This window comes from Phaseolus vulgaris, chromosome 7 (assembly GCF_000499845.2).
Source record: "Phaseolus vulgaris cultivar G19833 chromosome 7, P. vulgaris v2.0, whole genome shotgun sequence".
In the NCBI taxonomy this organism is placed as follows: Eukaryota; Viridiplantae; Streptophyta; class Magnoliopsida; order Fabales; family Fabaceae; genus Phaseolus; species Phaseolus vulgaris.
The window spans coordinates 17,846,675-17,863,184 of NC_023753.2; the positions used below are offsets into that span (position 1 = coordinate 17,846,675).

The window sequence follows — 16,510 nt, forward strand, 5'->3', positions numbered from 1 at the left end:
TGTGTGATCCATTGTTCAACTCTTGAGTTGACTTGACCAACTCAGATGTTTCATCCTCTAGGTTCACTTCAAAATAGAGTAGACATTTAGATACCAAAACAACATATGGATAGTGATAGTCACTTAACCTCATTGTCTTTTGCATGTGCTCTTTGATGATGTGGATCCAATTAATTCTGATCTTCTTCATAATGCAGAAGATGTACACTAGATCTTCCTCAGTAAGCACTGAATGATTGCTCCCCCTTGGAGTTAGAATCCAAGTCACAATAAGGGCTAGCAACCTTTCATCAAGCTTTAGGCCTCCAACCGAGCAAGTCCTAACTTGAGCATGTTGGTTCTTCAAGCAACTCTTGTAGTATTGGATTTTGTTGAAATCCTCCACTACTCCAAGGTTTCCCTTGTTAATCCTGAGGCCTAAGTACTTTAGACCAGCAACAGCAACCCATACCTCATGGGTTATCTCCATATCTACACTTTTTACATGAGAAACTAGGTTGTTTCCCTCAAACTTGAGATTTGTGTAGAACACCCTTATTAAATCTGGGTAAATGTTTCCCTTCATCTCCAGGAACTTTCTGAGAGATTGATCTTTGAGCAACCTCCTTACATTGTCCAGCTTTTGGCTTTTCAGCCAATCAAAGCACACAACCTTGGGGTTGTTTATCACTTTGGTGTTTGTTTCAAACCTATATCTCTCAATTAGATCATTGTCTCCAGAAAACTATCCTTCTAGCCTTTCTCCAGACCTTACAGCTCTGGTTTTGACTCTCTTTGAGGTGGGAGGAGTTGAGTCCATGATGGCAGAGAAGAAAACAGAGAAAAGCTCACTCACAGATTTTGCAAGAGATGTTGCAATTGGTTGTTCTTGTTGAAGAGATCAGCTGCAACAGATTTTATAGCAGTAATAAAATTAAAAAGCATTCAATGACATGAGTGGGTACCAGATTTTCAGAGAGAGAGGACTTGACCCTGCCCTGCACAGAAAACATCAGAAAAAGGCTGAAAATCACAAGGTCTTCACATGTGATCTTTGACTAGTTATTAAGGCTCTTGAATTTCCAAGATTTTGGAATATATTCCTTTATGACTGTTGTAACTTCTCTCTGAATGTGATCAACTTTCAACACAGGTTCATTGACCAAGGATTCTCTCTTTAAATTGATCTGCAACGGATAGAAATTCAAAATAGAAATTAAATTGATTTCTTTACAATGCTGTCAGGCTCAAAACAATCGGTTGTTTTTCTGCAGCAGTTAAAACTGATTTTGAATTTTAACCATGAGCAGAAAGAGTTCAAAGCAGATGAAGTTAAGCATTTTAAAGAAGATATGACCATGAGAAAGAAATTTAAAACAAAAATTAAGAACAGAGAAAGGAAGGTCTTATCCTTTATATTGTTCTTTCAATGAGCCAAGTGCTTTATGATCAAGAAGTCTCTTTTAACTGTTGAGGGCCTTTGGACAAATGCAGAACATTGATTCAGCTTCATGCTGGTCTTTTTCTTCCACAAACTTGATCAGATGACTCAGTCCTTCACACTTCTTTAGAATTCCTGCACAAGAAGAATTCAAGCAACAAGATTTGGTCCCCTCACAAATTTGGGTCCATTTGGCTTTTCTTTGCTGTTAGAAACTTCACATCCCTTAGGAATCCACTTCATAAAGCCTCTTGGAACTAAATATTTCCTAATTTTACAGAACCTAACAGAATGGCCTTTCTTCATGCAGTAAAAGCATGTAACAACCGGTTGTTTCGTCTTAACAATCGGTTGTTTTTCTAGCTTTCTTGAAAAACTTTTTGAAAACTTATCTTGTTTGTTTTATGGATTAAAGCCTAAACCAGCCCTTCCAAAAACACATTTTTGAGATGCCAAGACATTCTCAAAGTTAAATTTTCCTTTCGGAAGCTTATCCATAGTACTTACAAGATAATGCACTTTCTTTTCAAGGTTTTCACAATTTTCACAAATGAGAGTGTCACACTTGCAAGAAGAGTTTTAGAAATGTGTTTCTAATTTTTCAAAATCACTTTTTGCTTTTTCTAGATCTTCTTCATGTGATTTAACTCTCTTTTCAAGCCAACTGTTAAGATCTTTCAGTCGATTGTTTGAAACAACCAATCTATTAGCTTCATCATGTGTTTCTTGAAAAGCTTCAAGCAATTCACTATAATTTTGTTCATTTAAAGAGGAACAAGAACTTACCTCACTTGAGTTGCAAGATTCATCATCATTTTCAGCAACCAAACATATGTTTGCTCTTTCTTCTTCACTTGATGATGAACTTGATGATGATACCTCATTTTCATCCCAAGCTATGTAGGCTCTCTTTGTATTGCCTTTCTTTTCCTTGTTGTTAGGCTTTTTCTCCTTGCTCTTGTTTGGACAATCTGCCTTTATATGACCTTGCTCACCACAGCCAAAAAAAGTATAGTTATTGGAATTAAAATAATTTGATTTCTTGTTTCCATACCTATCTTTGTTGTTGTCCTTGTTGCGGTTCCTCTTCAAGAATGTGCTGAACTTTCTTGATAGCAAGCTAAGGTTTTCCTCATCACTATCATCATTGGATTCTTGTTTTCCTTTGTGCTTGGAAACTTTTAAGGCTATGCTTCTTACGTGCTTGTCTTCGCTTTCTTGAACATTGAGTCAATTCATCTCTAACTCATGTTCCCTAAGCTTACCAAACAAAGAAGCCATACTCAAGGATGTTAGATCTTTAGATTCGGAAATAGCAGTTACCTTGGGTTGCCATGCTCTATCAAGACATTTCAAGATCTTGATGTTTAGCTTTTCCTTTTCAAAGGTCTTGTCAAGGCTCACGAGATGATTGATAATGTGCGTGAATCTTTTCTGCACCTCAGCAATTGTTTCACCTTTGAGCATTATGAACATCTCATACTCTTGGATTAGAGTATGCTTCCTAGCTCTCTTTACCTCATTTGTACCTTCATGAGTTACTTCCAAGGTGTCCCACATTTCTTTTGATGATTTGCATTGAGAGACCCTAAAAAACTCATCAGAATTTAAAGCAGAGGTTATTATATTTTTGGCAATGCAATCGAATTTGGCCTTCTTGCTTTCTGAATCAGTCCATTGAGACCAAGGCTTTTCAATGAAAGATCCATCTTTTTCAAACTTTGGGACAAAAGGACCATTTTCAATTGCATCCCAAATTCCTTTGTCAAGTGATTCCATAAAGATTTTCATTCTTACTTTCCAAAATTGGTAGTTCAAACCACAAAACAGAGGTGGTCTGTTGATTGAAGCACCTTCCCCAAAAGGTAGTCTATCAGCCATTTAAAAACAGTTTTAGGATCAACTTGAATAACTTTCAAGAACCAAGCTCTGATACCAATTGTTAGAATGGATGGCTTTAAACTAGAGGGGGGGGGGTGAATTGTTTAAAGAGGGTTTCCAAAAACTTTTAAGCCAAGAATGAAATTACTTCGAGAAACAAATGATAAGGAATCCAGTTTGCCAAAACAATAAGCAAAAACAACAGCACCAGAAAAACAATCCGTTGTTTCGCAGAAACAATCCGTTGTTTATACCAGTTTACAAAATCAAAATTGAATTTAAAGAGTTAAGGATAGAGAGAATGCACACAAATGTTTATACTGGTTCACTCTAAACCCAAAGCTACATCCCGTCTTCTCATAAACCACTGAGGAATCCACTAAGCAATCAAACCTAGATCACTTACAACACAACCAAGAAAGTGACCTTGATCCCCTCAAGACACACACCTCTCTTGGCAAACACACCAACACTAAGAATGTTGATCTTGATCCCCTCAAGAACACACAACACTTCTCAGCAAACACACAGAAGAAACATGTTCAACAGATACAAGAATTACACTTGTTACAGAAGTAAATCTGAAATCAATAGAAGCAGAAATCGTATCTCACACTTTTTGATCAATCTCAATCTCTAAGCAATCTCAACTCTTTGAAAATCAGAATCTTGCTGTTCTCAAAAGATTGCTATTTCTCAAATCTGTTTTTCTGAATTTATTCAAAGATGTTTGTTATCAAATCTTAACAAATTTATTTATTGCATTTAAAGATTGGTCAAAACATTAAAGACTGGAGCATAAACAGTTAGAATCATTAAAAGCTCAGTCAAAACAAAAACAGTTTTTCTGTTATGGTACCAAAACAAACAATCGGTTGTTTCCTCGAATCAATCGGTTGTTTTGGTTTTAACAGTTCAACCATTTGAAAAACAGTTTTCAATCTTTTCGAAAAACATCTAAGTATAAAACAATCGGTTATTTCGATAAAACAATCGGTTGTTTTTCACTTAGTTTGAAAAACACTTTTCTTTTAAAAGATTGAGAATGCCTATGCTTTGGTTTCAATCTAGAGTGGATTACAAAACTCAAACTACCCCAGATCCTAAGTAAAACAGCTCAGCAACAACAAGCACAACCAAGCCTTCAACATCCTTCCAAGGGTTTGAATTTTTGAAATTTTAATCGGTTGTTTTTCACTTAGTTTGAAAAACACTTTTCTTTTAAAAGATTGAGAATGCCTATGCTTTGGTTTCAATCTAGAGTGGATTACAAAACTCAAACTACCCCAGATCCTAAGTAAAACAGCTCAGCAACAACAAGCACAACCAAGCCTTCAACATCCTTCCAAGGGTTTGAATTTTTGAAATTTTGCCTTAGTTTCTGCGATTTTATTATGAGTTTATATAACACTGAAAAATTCTGAAAAAAATCACACGAGTTCTGTTAAGATTGATGGCTAAAACAAGAGGGGGGGGGGGGGGAGGGAGGGAGGGTGAATTGTTTATAAAATATTTTCACAAATACTTTCCTTAGAATGAAACTTTAACAATCAACTCAGAAAAGCAATTCAGAAAACCAATCAAATAGACAAACAAAAACAGATATTAGAATTATAATCGGTTAAAATGACGATTTAACTGGTTGTTTATGACAACGAAAAATATCAAAAGTTATGGAGAGAAGAGATAGAAAGAATTACACACAAGGGTTATACTGGTTCACTCAATTCCAGAGCTACATCTAGTCCTCAGTCAAACCACTGAGTATTTCACTATGTAACCAATCACAGATTACAAACATACATCACAAAGAGGCGACTTTGAATCCCACAAAGCCTACTCATCCTCTTTGCACACAACCAACACCTCAAGCCAGAATCACACTGACTTTACAGGATTTTACAACAGTTTTACAGAGTGTAATATGAACAATTACAAGAAACTAAACAAGGGTAGAAAACACCTGGAATTACAATATACCAGAAACCCTATTGATCAGTTCTCGAATCACAGCAAAGCCCAAAAGCAATCTTGCTAAACTTGGAAAAACACATTTTCACAAACAGTTGGTAATCTCTCAAATCAATCTCTAATCAGAGTATAAAACTTCTCTTTTTCATCAATTACTAAACGTTTGAAAGAAGACTATTTTTATAATCCTCGAGAATCTACCATTGAAGACAGATTTAAACAACTGAATCAATTAAAATAGGTTTTCAAGAAAAACTTTTATTAAAACTTACATTTAATCGATTAAAATTGCGATTTAACCGGTTGAATGGTTTTGGAAGTTATACAATTGATTCAAAAATAGTTTCAAAACTTCTTTGCCAGCAGAGTGACAAACAATCGATTGTCTCGAAAATTTAATCGGTTGTTTTTCCCTTTGCATGGAAAAACACTTTAATCTGTAAAACAGATTGGCATAAGCTTTGTTTGAGAATCAAGACTGATCTTACAGAGATTCTAAACCCCATAACAAAACTTAAACCTAAAACACAACACAACTTCAGGCTCCATGAGGATTTGACACATTAAAGCTTCTCATCTTCAATATGTTGATGTTATATGTACACCTTCTTGAGTTTTGACAGCAGGTTCATCTTGCATTATTGCCTCTTCAGTTTCATCTCCTTCATTAGTTCCACTTGGGCCAACTTCATCACAATCCTTGCTTACCCATCTTCCACCAATCTTAGTAAATCCCATCTTACTTAGGGATCCACTGTTGATCTCACTGGAGGGCTTGATTACTTCTGCTAACTCTCCTTCTATATCCACTTCAAAATAGTGAAGAAACTTAGAAATTAGAATGGCATAGGGATAATGAAAGTCACATAACCTCACATCTTTTTGCATGTGCTCTTTGATTGTATGACCTCACATGAAAGTCACATAACCTCACATGTGATATTTGACCAAGCATTAAAGACATTTTTTATTTTCAAGATAAGTAGAGATCTGATCTATTAAAAGCAAATGTAACAGAGTTAAACTGTATTCAAATAACCAATTAATACACTTTTGACCATACATGTCACTAGGTTTAACAGAAACACAAACCAGAATTTAAAAACCAAAAACAAATTTGTCCAGAGCTTATCAGATACAAAATAATCGGTTGTTTCGAGGAAACAATCGGTTAAATTTTTGTTCTGAAGAAAATTTTTCAAAAACACATGTTGCATATAATCATTATGTTTTAACATGTTTGCAAATTATTAGATGTATGAAGAGTAGATGGAGCACATAGGAATTACATATTGAAACATAGAGAAGCATATTGATTTGAATTTTGAGCACCAATAGTTCTCAACAAAGAATGAGAATTTAATTCTCATATCACAAATTTTCTAATTACATAAAGTTCAAGAAACCAGCACTAGACTTTGATATGTTGGCATGTACAGAACATTCAGTCCTTGCTGAACCTTTCAAAAGAAATCAGAAATCTGCAAAACAGAACTTTGTCAAATCTCAAGATTTTATCCCTTGAAGAATTTGGGACCTTCAGTATTAGATTTATCTTTTGAATTAACAATACATCTAGGAATCCACTTATAGATGCCTTTAGGTACAAGAGATTTACTAAACCTGCAATACCTGACAGAATGGCCTTTCTTCATGCAATAGAAGCATGTAACAACCGGTTGAAACGACATTTTAACCGATTGTTTTTCTGGAAAATTTGAAAAAGGTTTTGTAATCTTTTTTTCTTTGCTTTGAGGGTAAAACCTCAAACCTGCTTTTCCAAATACACATTTCTGTGAAGCTAAAACATCTTCAAAATTGGACTTTCCAGTTGTAAGCTTGTCCAAGGTTTTCAAAAGATAGCAAATCTTTTTTTCAAGAAGTTCACAATTTTCACAAGCTTTTATCTCACAACTGCAAGAAGAATTTTTGTAGATTAAATCAAGATTTTCTAAATCTTCTTTTGTTTTGCATAGCTCTTCCTCTAGATCCTTAACTTTATTTTATAACCAGTTATTTAATCCTTTCAACCGGTTGAGAGAAAGTGTCAATCGATTGGCTTCATCATGAGTTTCATAAAAAGCATTAAGCAATTGATCATAGGTGGTACCTTTACTTGTTGAAGTAGAATCCATGCTACTTGTTACTGATGCTAGAAGGCAAAGATTAGCTTCCTCATCATCTGAAGAACTTGATGATGATACATCATTGTCATCCCGTATTATATATGCTTTCTTAGCTTTTCCTTTTTTCTCCCTTTTGAAGTCTCCCTTTTCTTTGACTTCATTATTTGGACATTCAGACTTGATATGTCTTTGTTCACCACAACCATAGCAAGTATACTTATTAGAATTGAATTCACTAGATTTCTTTGAATCATACCTTTTAGAAGCTTGTCTCTTTCTCAAGAATTTGTTGAATTTTCTTGATAACAAACTTATGTTCTCTTCTTCACTTTCATTGGAAACTAGTTGTTGTTTGCTAGCTTTAAGTGTTATGCTCTTGTTATGCTTGTCTTCACTTTCTTGAACAACAAGCCTTTGAATCTCAATTTCATGCTCTCTTAGTTTACCGAAAAGAGATGCCACATACATTGAGGTGAGATCCTTTGATTCAAAAATGGCAGTAACCTTTGGCTACATGCTCTATCAAGACACTTCAGTACCTTGATGTTAAGCTCTTCTTCATCAATCTTCTTACCAAGACTCATAAGATGATTCACAATGTGAGAAAACTTCTTCTCCACATCACATATGGATTCTCCCTTTTGCATTTTGAAGAGTTCATACTCTTGAATCAGAGCATGCTTCCTAGCTTTCTTCACATCAGTTGTGCCTTCATGTGTGACCTCCAAGATGTCCCACATTTCTTTAGCCGAGCTGCATTGTAAAACCCTGAAAAACTTATCACAATTTAGAGCAGATGTTATAATATTTTTGGCTAACCAATCAAATTTAACTTTCTTACTTTCTGCCTCAGTCCACTCGGATGAAGGTTTATCAACTAAAACATCATCTTTCTTAACTTGAGGTACAAAAGGACCATTTTCAATTGACTCCCAAATGCCTTTATCAGTTGAGTGTATAAAAATTTTCATTCGCACTTTCCAAAATTGGTAATTAACTCCATAAAACAGAGGTGGCCTGTTTGTTGAGGCACCTTCTCCAAAGGGCATTTTATCAACCATCAAAAGATTTTCAAAAAACATAAAACAAACTTGAGTAACTTTCAAGAATCTTGCTCTTGATGCCAATTGTTAAGATTGATGGCTAGAATAAGAAGGGGTGGGGGTGAATTGTTTATAAAAGATTTTCACAAATACTTTCCTTAGAATGAATCTTTAACAATAAACTCAGAAAAGCAATTCAGGAAACCAATCAAATAGACAAAAAAAATAAAATATCAGAATTCTAATCGGTTAAAATGACGATTTAACCGGTTGTTTATGACAATGAAAAATATTAAACAATTATGGAGAGAAGAGATAAAGAGAATTACACACAAGGTTTATACTGGTTCACTCAATTCCAGAGCTACATCCAGTCCTCAGTCAAACCACTGAGTATTTCACTATGTAACCAATCACATATTACAAACACACACACCACAAAGAGGTGACTTTGAATCCCACAAAGCCTACTCACCCTCTTTGCACACAGCCAACACCTCAAGCACAAATCACACTGACTTTACAGGATTTTACAACAGTTTTACAGAGTGTAATATGAACAATTACAAGAAACTAAACAAGGGTAGAAAACACCTGGAATTACAGTACACCAGAAACCCTATTGATCAGTTCTTGAATCAGAGCAAAGCCCAAAAGCAATCTTGCTAAACTTGGAAAAACACATTTTCACAAACAATTAGTAATCTCTCAAATCAATCTCTAATCAGAGTATAAAACTTCTCTTTTTCATCAATTTCTAAACGTTTGAATGAAGACTATTTTTATAATCCTTGAGAAGCTACCGTTGAAGGCAGATTTAAACAACTGAATCAGTTAAAACAGGTTTTCAAAAAAAAAACTGTTATGAAAACTTACATTTAATTGGTTAAAACTGCGATTTAACCGGTTGAAAGATTTTGGCAGTTATACAACTGATTCAAAAAATAGTTTCAAAACTTCTTTGCCAGTTGAGTGACAAACAACCGATTGTCTCAAAACTTTAATCGATTGTTTTTTCCTTTGCATGGAAAAACACTTTAATCTTTAAAACAGATTGACATAAGCTTTGTTTGAGAATCAAGACTGAGCCTACAGAGATTCTAAACCCATAACACAACTTAAACCTAAAACACAACATAGCTTCAAGCTCCATGAGGATTTGACACATCAAAGCTTCCCATCTTCAACAAGTTCTTTTATATGCTTTTTGTATCCAGTGAGGGAGAACGTCCAAGAAGAAATACAAAAAAAAAAGGATGTTTTTTCTTTCAGAAAAAAAGGTTCTCTAGTTTTGTTCGCCTTTCAAAATGAGACTCATTACGCCTTATTTCTTTGGTGTTTTGATATGAAAATTTTATTAGACATTCCTTATTGTGTGTCCTAAGGTTTGGTTGAGATTTTAGCCTCAAATGTCTTCCACAATATTTGCAATAAATTTTTCATTCATCACTGCCAGGGTTGAGAGGAAGGTTTGTGTGTGAAACTGTTTGATTTTTTCTTCTAACTGCAAACTCTTTCGTTTCAGCTGAAATTTGTCGTGTTTTGTCCCAAATGTTGTTGGGATTCTTACACATAGTTTCAGCAGGAAATTATTTTTGAAATTATTTTTCAGAAATTTCTTGCACACCAAGGCTATCCTGTTTAGATTTGTGAATTTTTTTGAAAAAATTCACACGAGTTTTTTCATATGTTGTTTGTATCCAGTCAGGGACAAACGTCCAAAAAAAACACAAAAAAGGATAAAAGGAAGAAAAGCCAAAACGTTTTCTTTTTTGGAAAAAATAGTTCTCTAGTTGTGTTCACTCTCAGAATGGGACCCATTACGCCTTATTCCTTGGGTTTGAGCTGAAATTTGTCGCGTTTTGTCCCAAATTGTGTTGGGATTCTTACAGAGAGTTTCAGCGAGAAATAATTTCTGGAAAAAATTTCAGAAATTTCTTTAACACCAAGGCTTATCCTCTTTCCAAATTTGTGAAATTTTTCCCTAGTTTCTGCGATTTTAGTTTAGAGTTGATATTACTTTGAAACATTCCAAAAAAATTTGCATGAGTTCTTTCATATGTTGTTTTTATCTAGTCAAGGAGGCACGTCCAAAAACAAAATACCAAAAAAATGTAAGGACGCTTTTTCTTTCGGAAAAAAGACTTCTTGAGTTTTGTTCACTCTCGATATGGGACCCATTACGCCTTATTCCTTAGGCGTTTTGATCTGAAATTTTTACGAGACATTCATTATTGTTTGTCCTGAGTTGTGGCTGAGATTTTAGCTTTATATTCCTACCCCAAGATCTTCAATAAATTTTTTATTCATCACTTCCCGGGTTAAGAGGAAGGTTCGCTTCTGTGTGAAAGTGTTTGGTTTATTTTCTAACTGAATACTCATCCGTTTGAGCTGAAATTTGTCGCGTTTTGTCCCAAATTCTGTTGGGCTCCTTACATAGAGTTTTAGTGGGAAATTATTTCTGGAAATTTTGTTAGAAATTTCTTGCTCACCAAGGCTATCCCTCTTTCCAGATTTGTGAAATTTATTCCTAGTTTTTGCGATTTTATTCTATAATCATATTACACTGAAACATTGCAAAAAAAATTCTCACGATTTCTTTTATATGTTGTTTGGTTCCAGTCAGGAAGGCACGTCCAAAAACAAAAGAAAAGAAAAGCCAGGATGTTTTTTCTTTCGGAAAAAAGAGTTCTCCAGTTTTGTTCGCTCTCGGAATGGGACCTATTACGCCTTATTCCTTGGATGTTTTGATCTGAAATCTTTACTAGACATTTTTTATTGTGTGTCATTTGTTGTGGTTGAGATTTTAGCCTCAAATTCTTTCCATAATAATTGCAATAAATTTTTTATTCATCACTGCCAGGGCTGAGAGGAAGGTTCGCTTATGAGTGAAACTGTTTGATTTTTGTTTTCTAACTGAATACTCATCCTTTTAAGCTGAGTTTTTTTCGCATTTTGTCCCAAATTCTGTTGGGATTCTTACCTAGAGTTTCAACGGGAAATTATTTCTGAAATATTTTCAGAAATTTCTTGCACACCAAGGCTATATCCTCTTTCTTGATTTGTGAAATTTTGCCCTACTTTCTGCAATTTTATTATAAGTGCATATTATGCTGAAACATTTCGATAAAATTCGCACGAGTTCTTTTATATGTTTTTTTGTATCCAATCAGGGAGGCACGTCTAAAAACAAAACACAAAAAAAAAAATCAGGACGTTTTTTCTTTCGGAAAAAAGAGTTCTCTAGTTTTGTTCGCTCTCAAAATGGGACCCATTACGCCTATTCCTTGGGTGTTTTGATCTGAAATTTTTACTACACATTCTTTATTGTGTGTCATGAGTTGTGGTTGAGATTTTAGACTCAAATTGCAATAATTTTTTTATTCATCATTGCCAGAGTTGAGAGGAAGGTTTGTTTCTGAGTGAAACTGTTTGACTTTTTTTTTCTAACTGAATACTCATCCTTTTAAGCTGAGTTTTTTTCGCATTTTGTCCCAAATTCTGTTGGGATTCTTACCTAGAGTTTCAACGGGAAATTATTTCTGAAATATTTTCAGAAATTTCTTGCACACCAAGGCTATATCCTCTTTCTTGATTTGTGAAATTTTGCCCTACTTTCTGCAATTTTATTATAAGTGCATATTATGCTGAAACATTTCGATAAAATTCGCACGAGTTCTTTTATATGTTTTTGTGTATCCAATCAGGGAGGCACGTCTAAAAACAAAACACAAAAAAAAATCAGGACGTTTTTTCTTTCGGAAAAAAGAGTTCTCTAGTTTTGTTCGCTCTCAAAATGGGACCCATTACGCCTTATTCTTTGGGTGTTTTGATCTGAAATTTTTACTAGACATTCTTTATTGTGTGTCATGAGTTGTGGTTGAGATTTTAGACTCAAATTGCAATAATTTTTTTATTCATCACTGCCAGAGTTGAGAGGAAGGTTTGTTTCTGAGTGAAACTGTTTGACTTTTTTTTTCTAACTGAATACTCATCCTTTTAAGCTGAGTTTTTTCGCATTTTGTCCCAAATTCTGTTGGGATTCTTACCTAGAGTTTCAACGGGAAATTATTTCTGAAATATTTTCAGAAATTTCTTGCACACCAAGGCTATATCCTCTTTCTTGATTTGTGAAATTTTGCCCTACTTTCTGCAATTTTATTATGAGTGCATATTATGCTGAAACATTTCGATAAAATTCGCACGAGTTCCTTTATATGTTTTTTTTTTGTATCCAGTTAGGGAGACACGTCTAAAAACAAAACACACAAAAATATCAGGACATTTTTTCTTTCGAAAAAAAAAGTTCTCTAGTTTTGTTCGTTCTCAAAATGGGACCCATTACGCCTTATTTCTTGGGTGTTTTGATCTGAAACTTTTACCAGACATTCCTTGTCCTGAGTTGTGGCTGAGATTTGAGCCTCAAATTTTCCCCACAAGATTTGCAATAAATTTTTTCTTTATCGTTGTTAGGGCTAAAAGCAAGGTTCGTTTATGTGTGAAACTGTTTGGATTTATTTCTAACTTAATACTCATCTGTTTGAGCTGAAATTTGTCGCATTTTGTCCCAAATTCTATTGGGATTCTTACACAGAGTTTCAGTGAGAAACTATTTTTGGAAAATATTTTTTTCAGAAATTTTTTGCACACCACGGCTATCCTTTTTCCTGATTTTTAAATTTTAACCCTATAGTTTTTGTGATTTTATTCTGAGTTCATATTACGCTGAAAAATTCCAAAAAAACTTTACACGAGTACTTTCATATGTTGTTTGTATCCAGTCAATGAGGCACGTCCAAAAACAAAACACAAAAAAATATATAAGGAAGAAGAGCCAGGACGTTTCGTTTTCAGAAAAAATGGTTTTCCAGTTTTGGTTGCTCTCGGTCTGGGACTTATTTACCTGATTTCTTGGCTGTTTTGATCTAAAATTTTTACCATACATTCCTTATTGTGTGTACTAAGTTGTGGCTGGGATTTGAGCCTCAAATCCGTCCCACAAGATTTGCAGTAAATTTTTTATTCATCACTCCCAAGGTTGAAAAGAATGTTCGTTTTTGTGTGTGAAACTATTTGATTTTTTTTTCTAACTGAATACTCATCTATTTGACATGAAATTTGTCAAACTTTGTATTATATTATTATGCTATGTTTAGATCTTATGAATACAAAACTAATGAAATTCTTCCCTCATAGGTCTCAACTTCTTTTAAAAGTATATTTTGTACTATAAAGCAACAAAAAATTGTTACCGTGTTTTTACAATGTCCTACAGGTTTAAAAACTTGAGGCCATCTAACTTATAGTATACATCAATATTTTAGTTTTATGTTTATGATACTTTAGAAAGAAATGTATATATCAATGCTATAGAATCCTTTAGTGTGTTTATGCATAGGAATATATACATGACAAATAAAGCATTACTACTCCAGAATTATCCTAAGCACTTGAATTAAATATATCAATAATATATCTAACACTCTCCTAGTGTTGAAGCTTATAAACATATGCATCAGACTTGTTTTATATATAGTCATTCTTAGTACCATGATAGTTTTGTAGGTGTTGAGGGAATAAAACAAAGCAAGATATCTGTGAAGAGAATATAAATTTTATTTCACTACTGCTTTTCAAATAAGAATACAATCTCTCTAAATAGTCTTACAATAAACTTCTTAAATTCTACATTATCTCTCATAAAACCTATAATATAATTTACATTTAAATCATAGTATAAATGACATTCAAAACTAGAATTAAAAATAATTATTATTGGCTATTTAAATGCTAAAATAAAACTGATGACGACTTTGAGTTTAATGCTAACAAGTTTGTCACTACTAAAAAAATCATTATGGAATGGCTATAAACCTCATTGAAAGCTGGTTTGCCAAATTGCATGTGTTGATGAGGTGAAGATTGTACAGCATCTACCATCACTGGACCAAGTTGTTTTTGTGCTTCTTCGGTGGTTATATATGTTGATTGCCATTCCTTTCTACATAACAAGCAACTTTTCTTTTTTGCAATATGTAAATGTTATAGCAAGGTTAGTTTCCGGGACTTATGTAATATGTTCAGTGAATGATTTAGTTGGGGTATCCCTATTTTCTGTGCAAATGTATGTTTGGGTGTGGAATTGTTTTTTCGCCTAAGTGCAATAATAGGCTGAGGAGTTGCATATGATCTTTAAGATTTTATCTTTGGAAATATATGTTCTTTTATGTATGAGTTGAAGTACACAGTCATGTTATATCAACTAGGTGCAGGTTTTATCCTTCTACTGCTAGTTTTAAATGGTTAATTCTCTTTTGATCTTGTAAGCTCTCTTTTTTCTGGGATTTTTATTTTATTTTATTTATTTATTGTGAATAAAATAAATTAAAAAGACAACCAGCTGGAGCATTAATATAATTAATATTGTTAAAATTATGATTATTATTATTGTTATTATTAATAATTTTATTCTTATTAATAATATTGTAATTAATAACAATAAGTATTTTATTAATAATAATAAGAATAATAATATTAATATTTTGATTAATAATATTAATATTGATATTATTAAAACAAATTAATATTAATATTAACAATTATAATGTTACTATTAGTATCATTAATAATAATAATAATATTATAAATAATATTAATAAGGCTTACTGAAACCAATATATGTATGAAATACAATTGAGATCACAAGAAACATGATAATGATAACAAGTGAAATGATTACTTAGTTGTATTTTACTCATTGCCTCGTATTATTTCTAGACTGAATGATAGAAGATCTTATAACTACTTACGCTGTCTTGTTGAATTTTTTTTGAATCATGGAATATTTCTTCAACTGCTCCGTTTAACCTTGATTGTCTTTTAAAATATTAGATGAAAACATTAGACGAAAGGGTTTATTTTGAAGTAGACGCTCCTTGATTCTAATGCATTCAATATAAATTTCAAGTTAACTCATTTCAGCAAGGTAATAGACGCTCTATTCTTCAGCACTTTAAAGTGTTTTGAATCACGAAAAAATTTTCAGACATGAATTATTTTCCAAAAAATCAGAATTGATTGAGAATGGATACTTAATGAGATGTAATCTAATGCAGATTTTCAAAAAAATCATGAGAGAAGCCAGCCTATCAAATACAATGAAATTTTCAACAGTTAAATGTGTAGATGTGTCAATGCTGAGCCTTTCTGACAACACAACCATTCAGTCTCAAACCACACGCAACACTCAGAACCACCCATAGATTCAATTAACAGTTGCACTTTGTCCCACCATCTTGGCACCAGTTTGCTCTTGATCATGTGTATGAGGAAGGGACTGATATCTAAGCTTAGGGAGTGGAATGGATGGTGATCTTCAATTTCTTTCATTCACATTTCATATCTGGTTTGAAATCTTTTTACCTTTAGTTTCATCTAGTTTTTGCCTTGGTTTATATAATTATAGCATGCTGGACTATCAATGCCTGACATAGTATTTGGTACATGTTGCATAATATTTAGTCCATTTGTCTTTCTATAATTTTTCAATTTTCTTACTTTGATTGTTAGTTTCCAAAACTGAAAGTAACATAATTAATTGAAACAGTGGCGTGCATTGCAGAGAAAAGTGCGTTCTGTTTTGTTCCTTTTAAAGCAAATTTAGAAGCAAATAGACCCACGAAGAGGTTCATCAAAACAGTTTAGTTAGAAAAATGAAGTTTAGAAGTCTCTAACAGTTCATTTCAATTTTTAGTACAGAACTAGTTCGCTGAACTAATCAATATCAGTTCGCTGAACTAATGAGGTTACTTACTGAAATCTCTCCTCTGCTAATTTTATGAACAAATGGAAATGTGGAAAAGCAAAAAGTAAAAGCTGTTAGCAATACTCATCATCTCATGATCCAATTTCAAACTTTTCTCTTAATCATAACTTGACACATTGGCAGAAACAGATTATAATTTTCTCTTAAAGCAGATGACAAAACCGTTTATATATATATGTATATATATATATATTTATTGGAAGATAAATATGAATAAAGTGAAATATAATCTCTATTTGCCACA

General features: G+C 33.2%; 1 protein-coding gene across 1 annotated transcript; it reads right to left on the bottom strand.

Moving 5' to 3' along the window:
- Positions 1-5,851: 5,851 nt before the first annotated feature.
- LOC137829175 (uncharacterized) lies at positions 5,852-8,447 on the bottom strand. The gene is made up of 5 exons (XM_068635970.1): positions 8,218-8,447; positions 7,938-8,151; positions 7,283-7,878; positions 7,044-7,186; positions 5,852-6,081 (listed from the first exon to the last, which is right to left on the bottom strand). Exons 1-5 carry the CDS (start codon positions 8,445-8,447, stop codon positions 5,852-5,854), a joined length of 1,413 nt encoding a protein of 470 aa, XP_068492071.1.
- Positions 8,448-16,510: the final 8,063 nt, after the last annotated feature.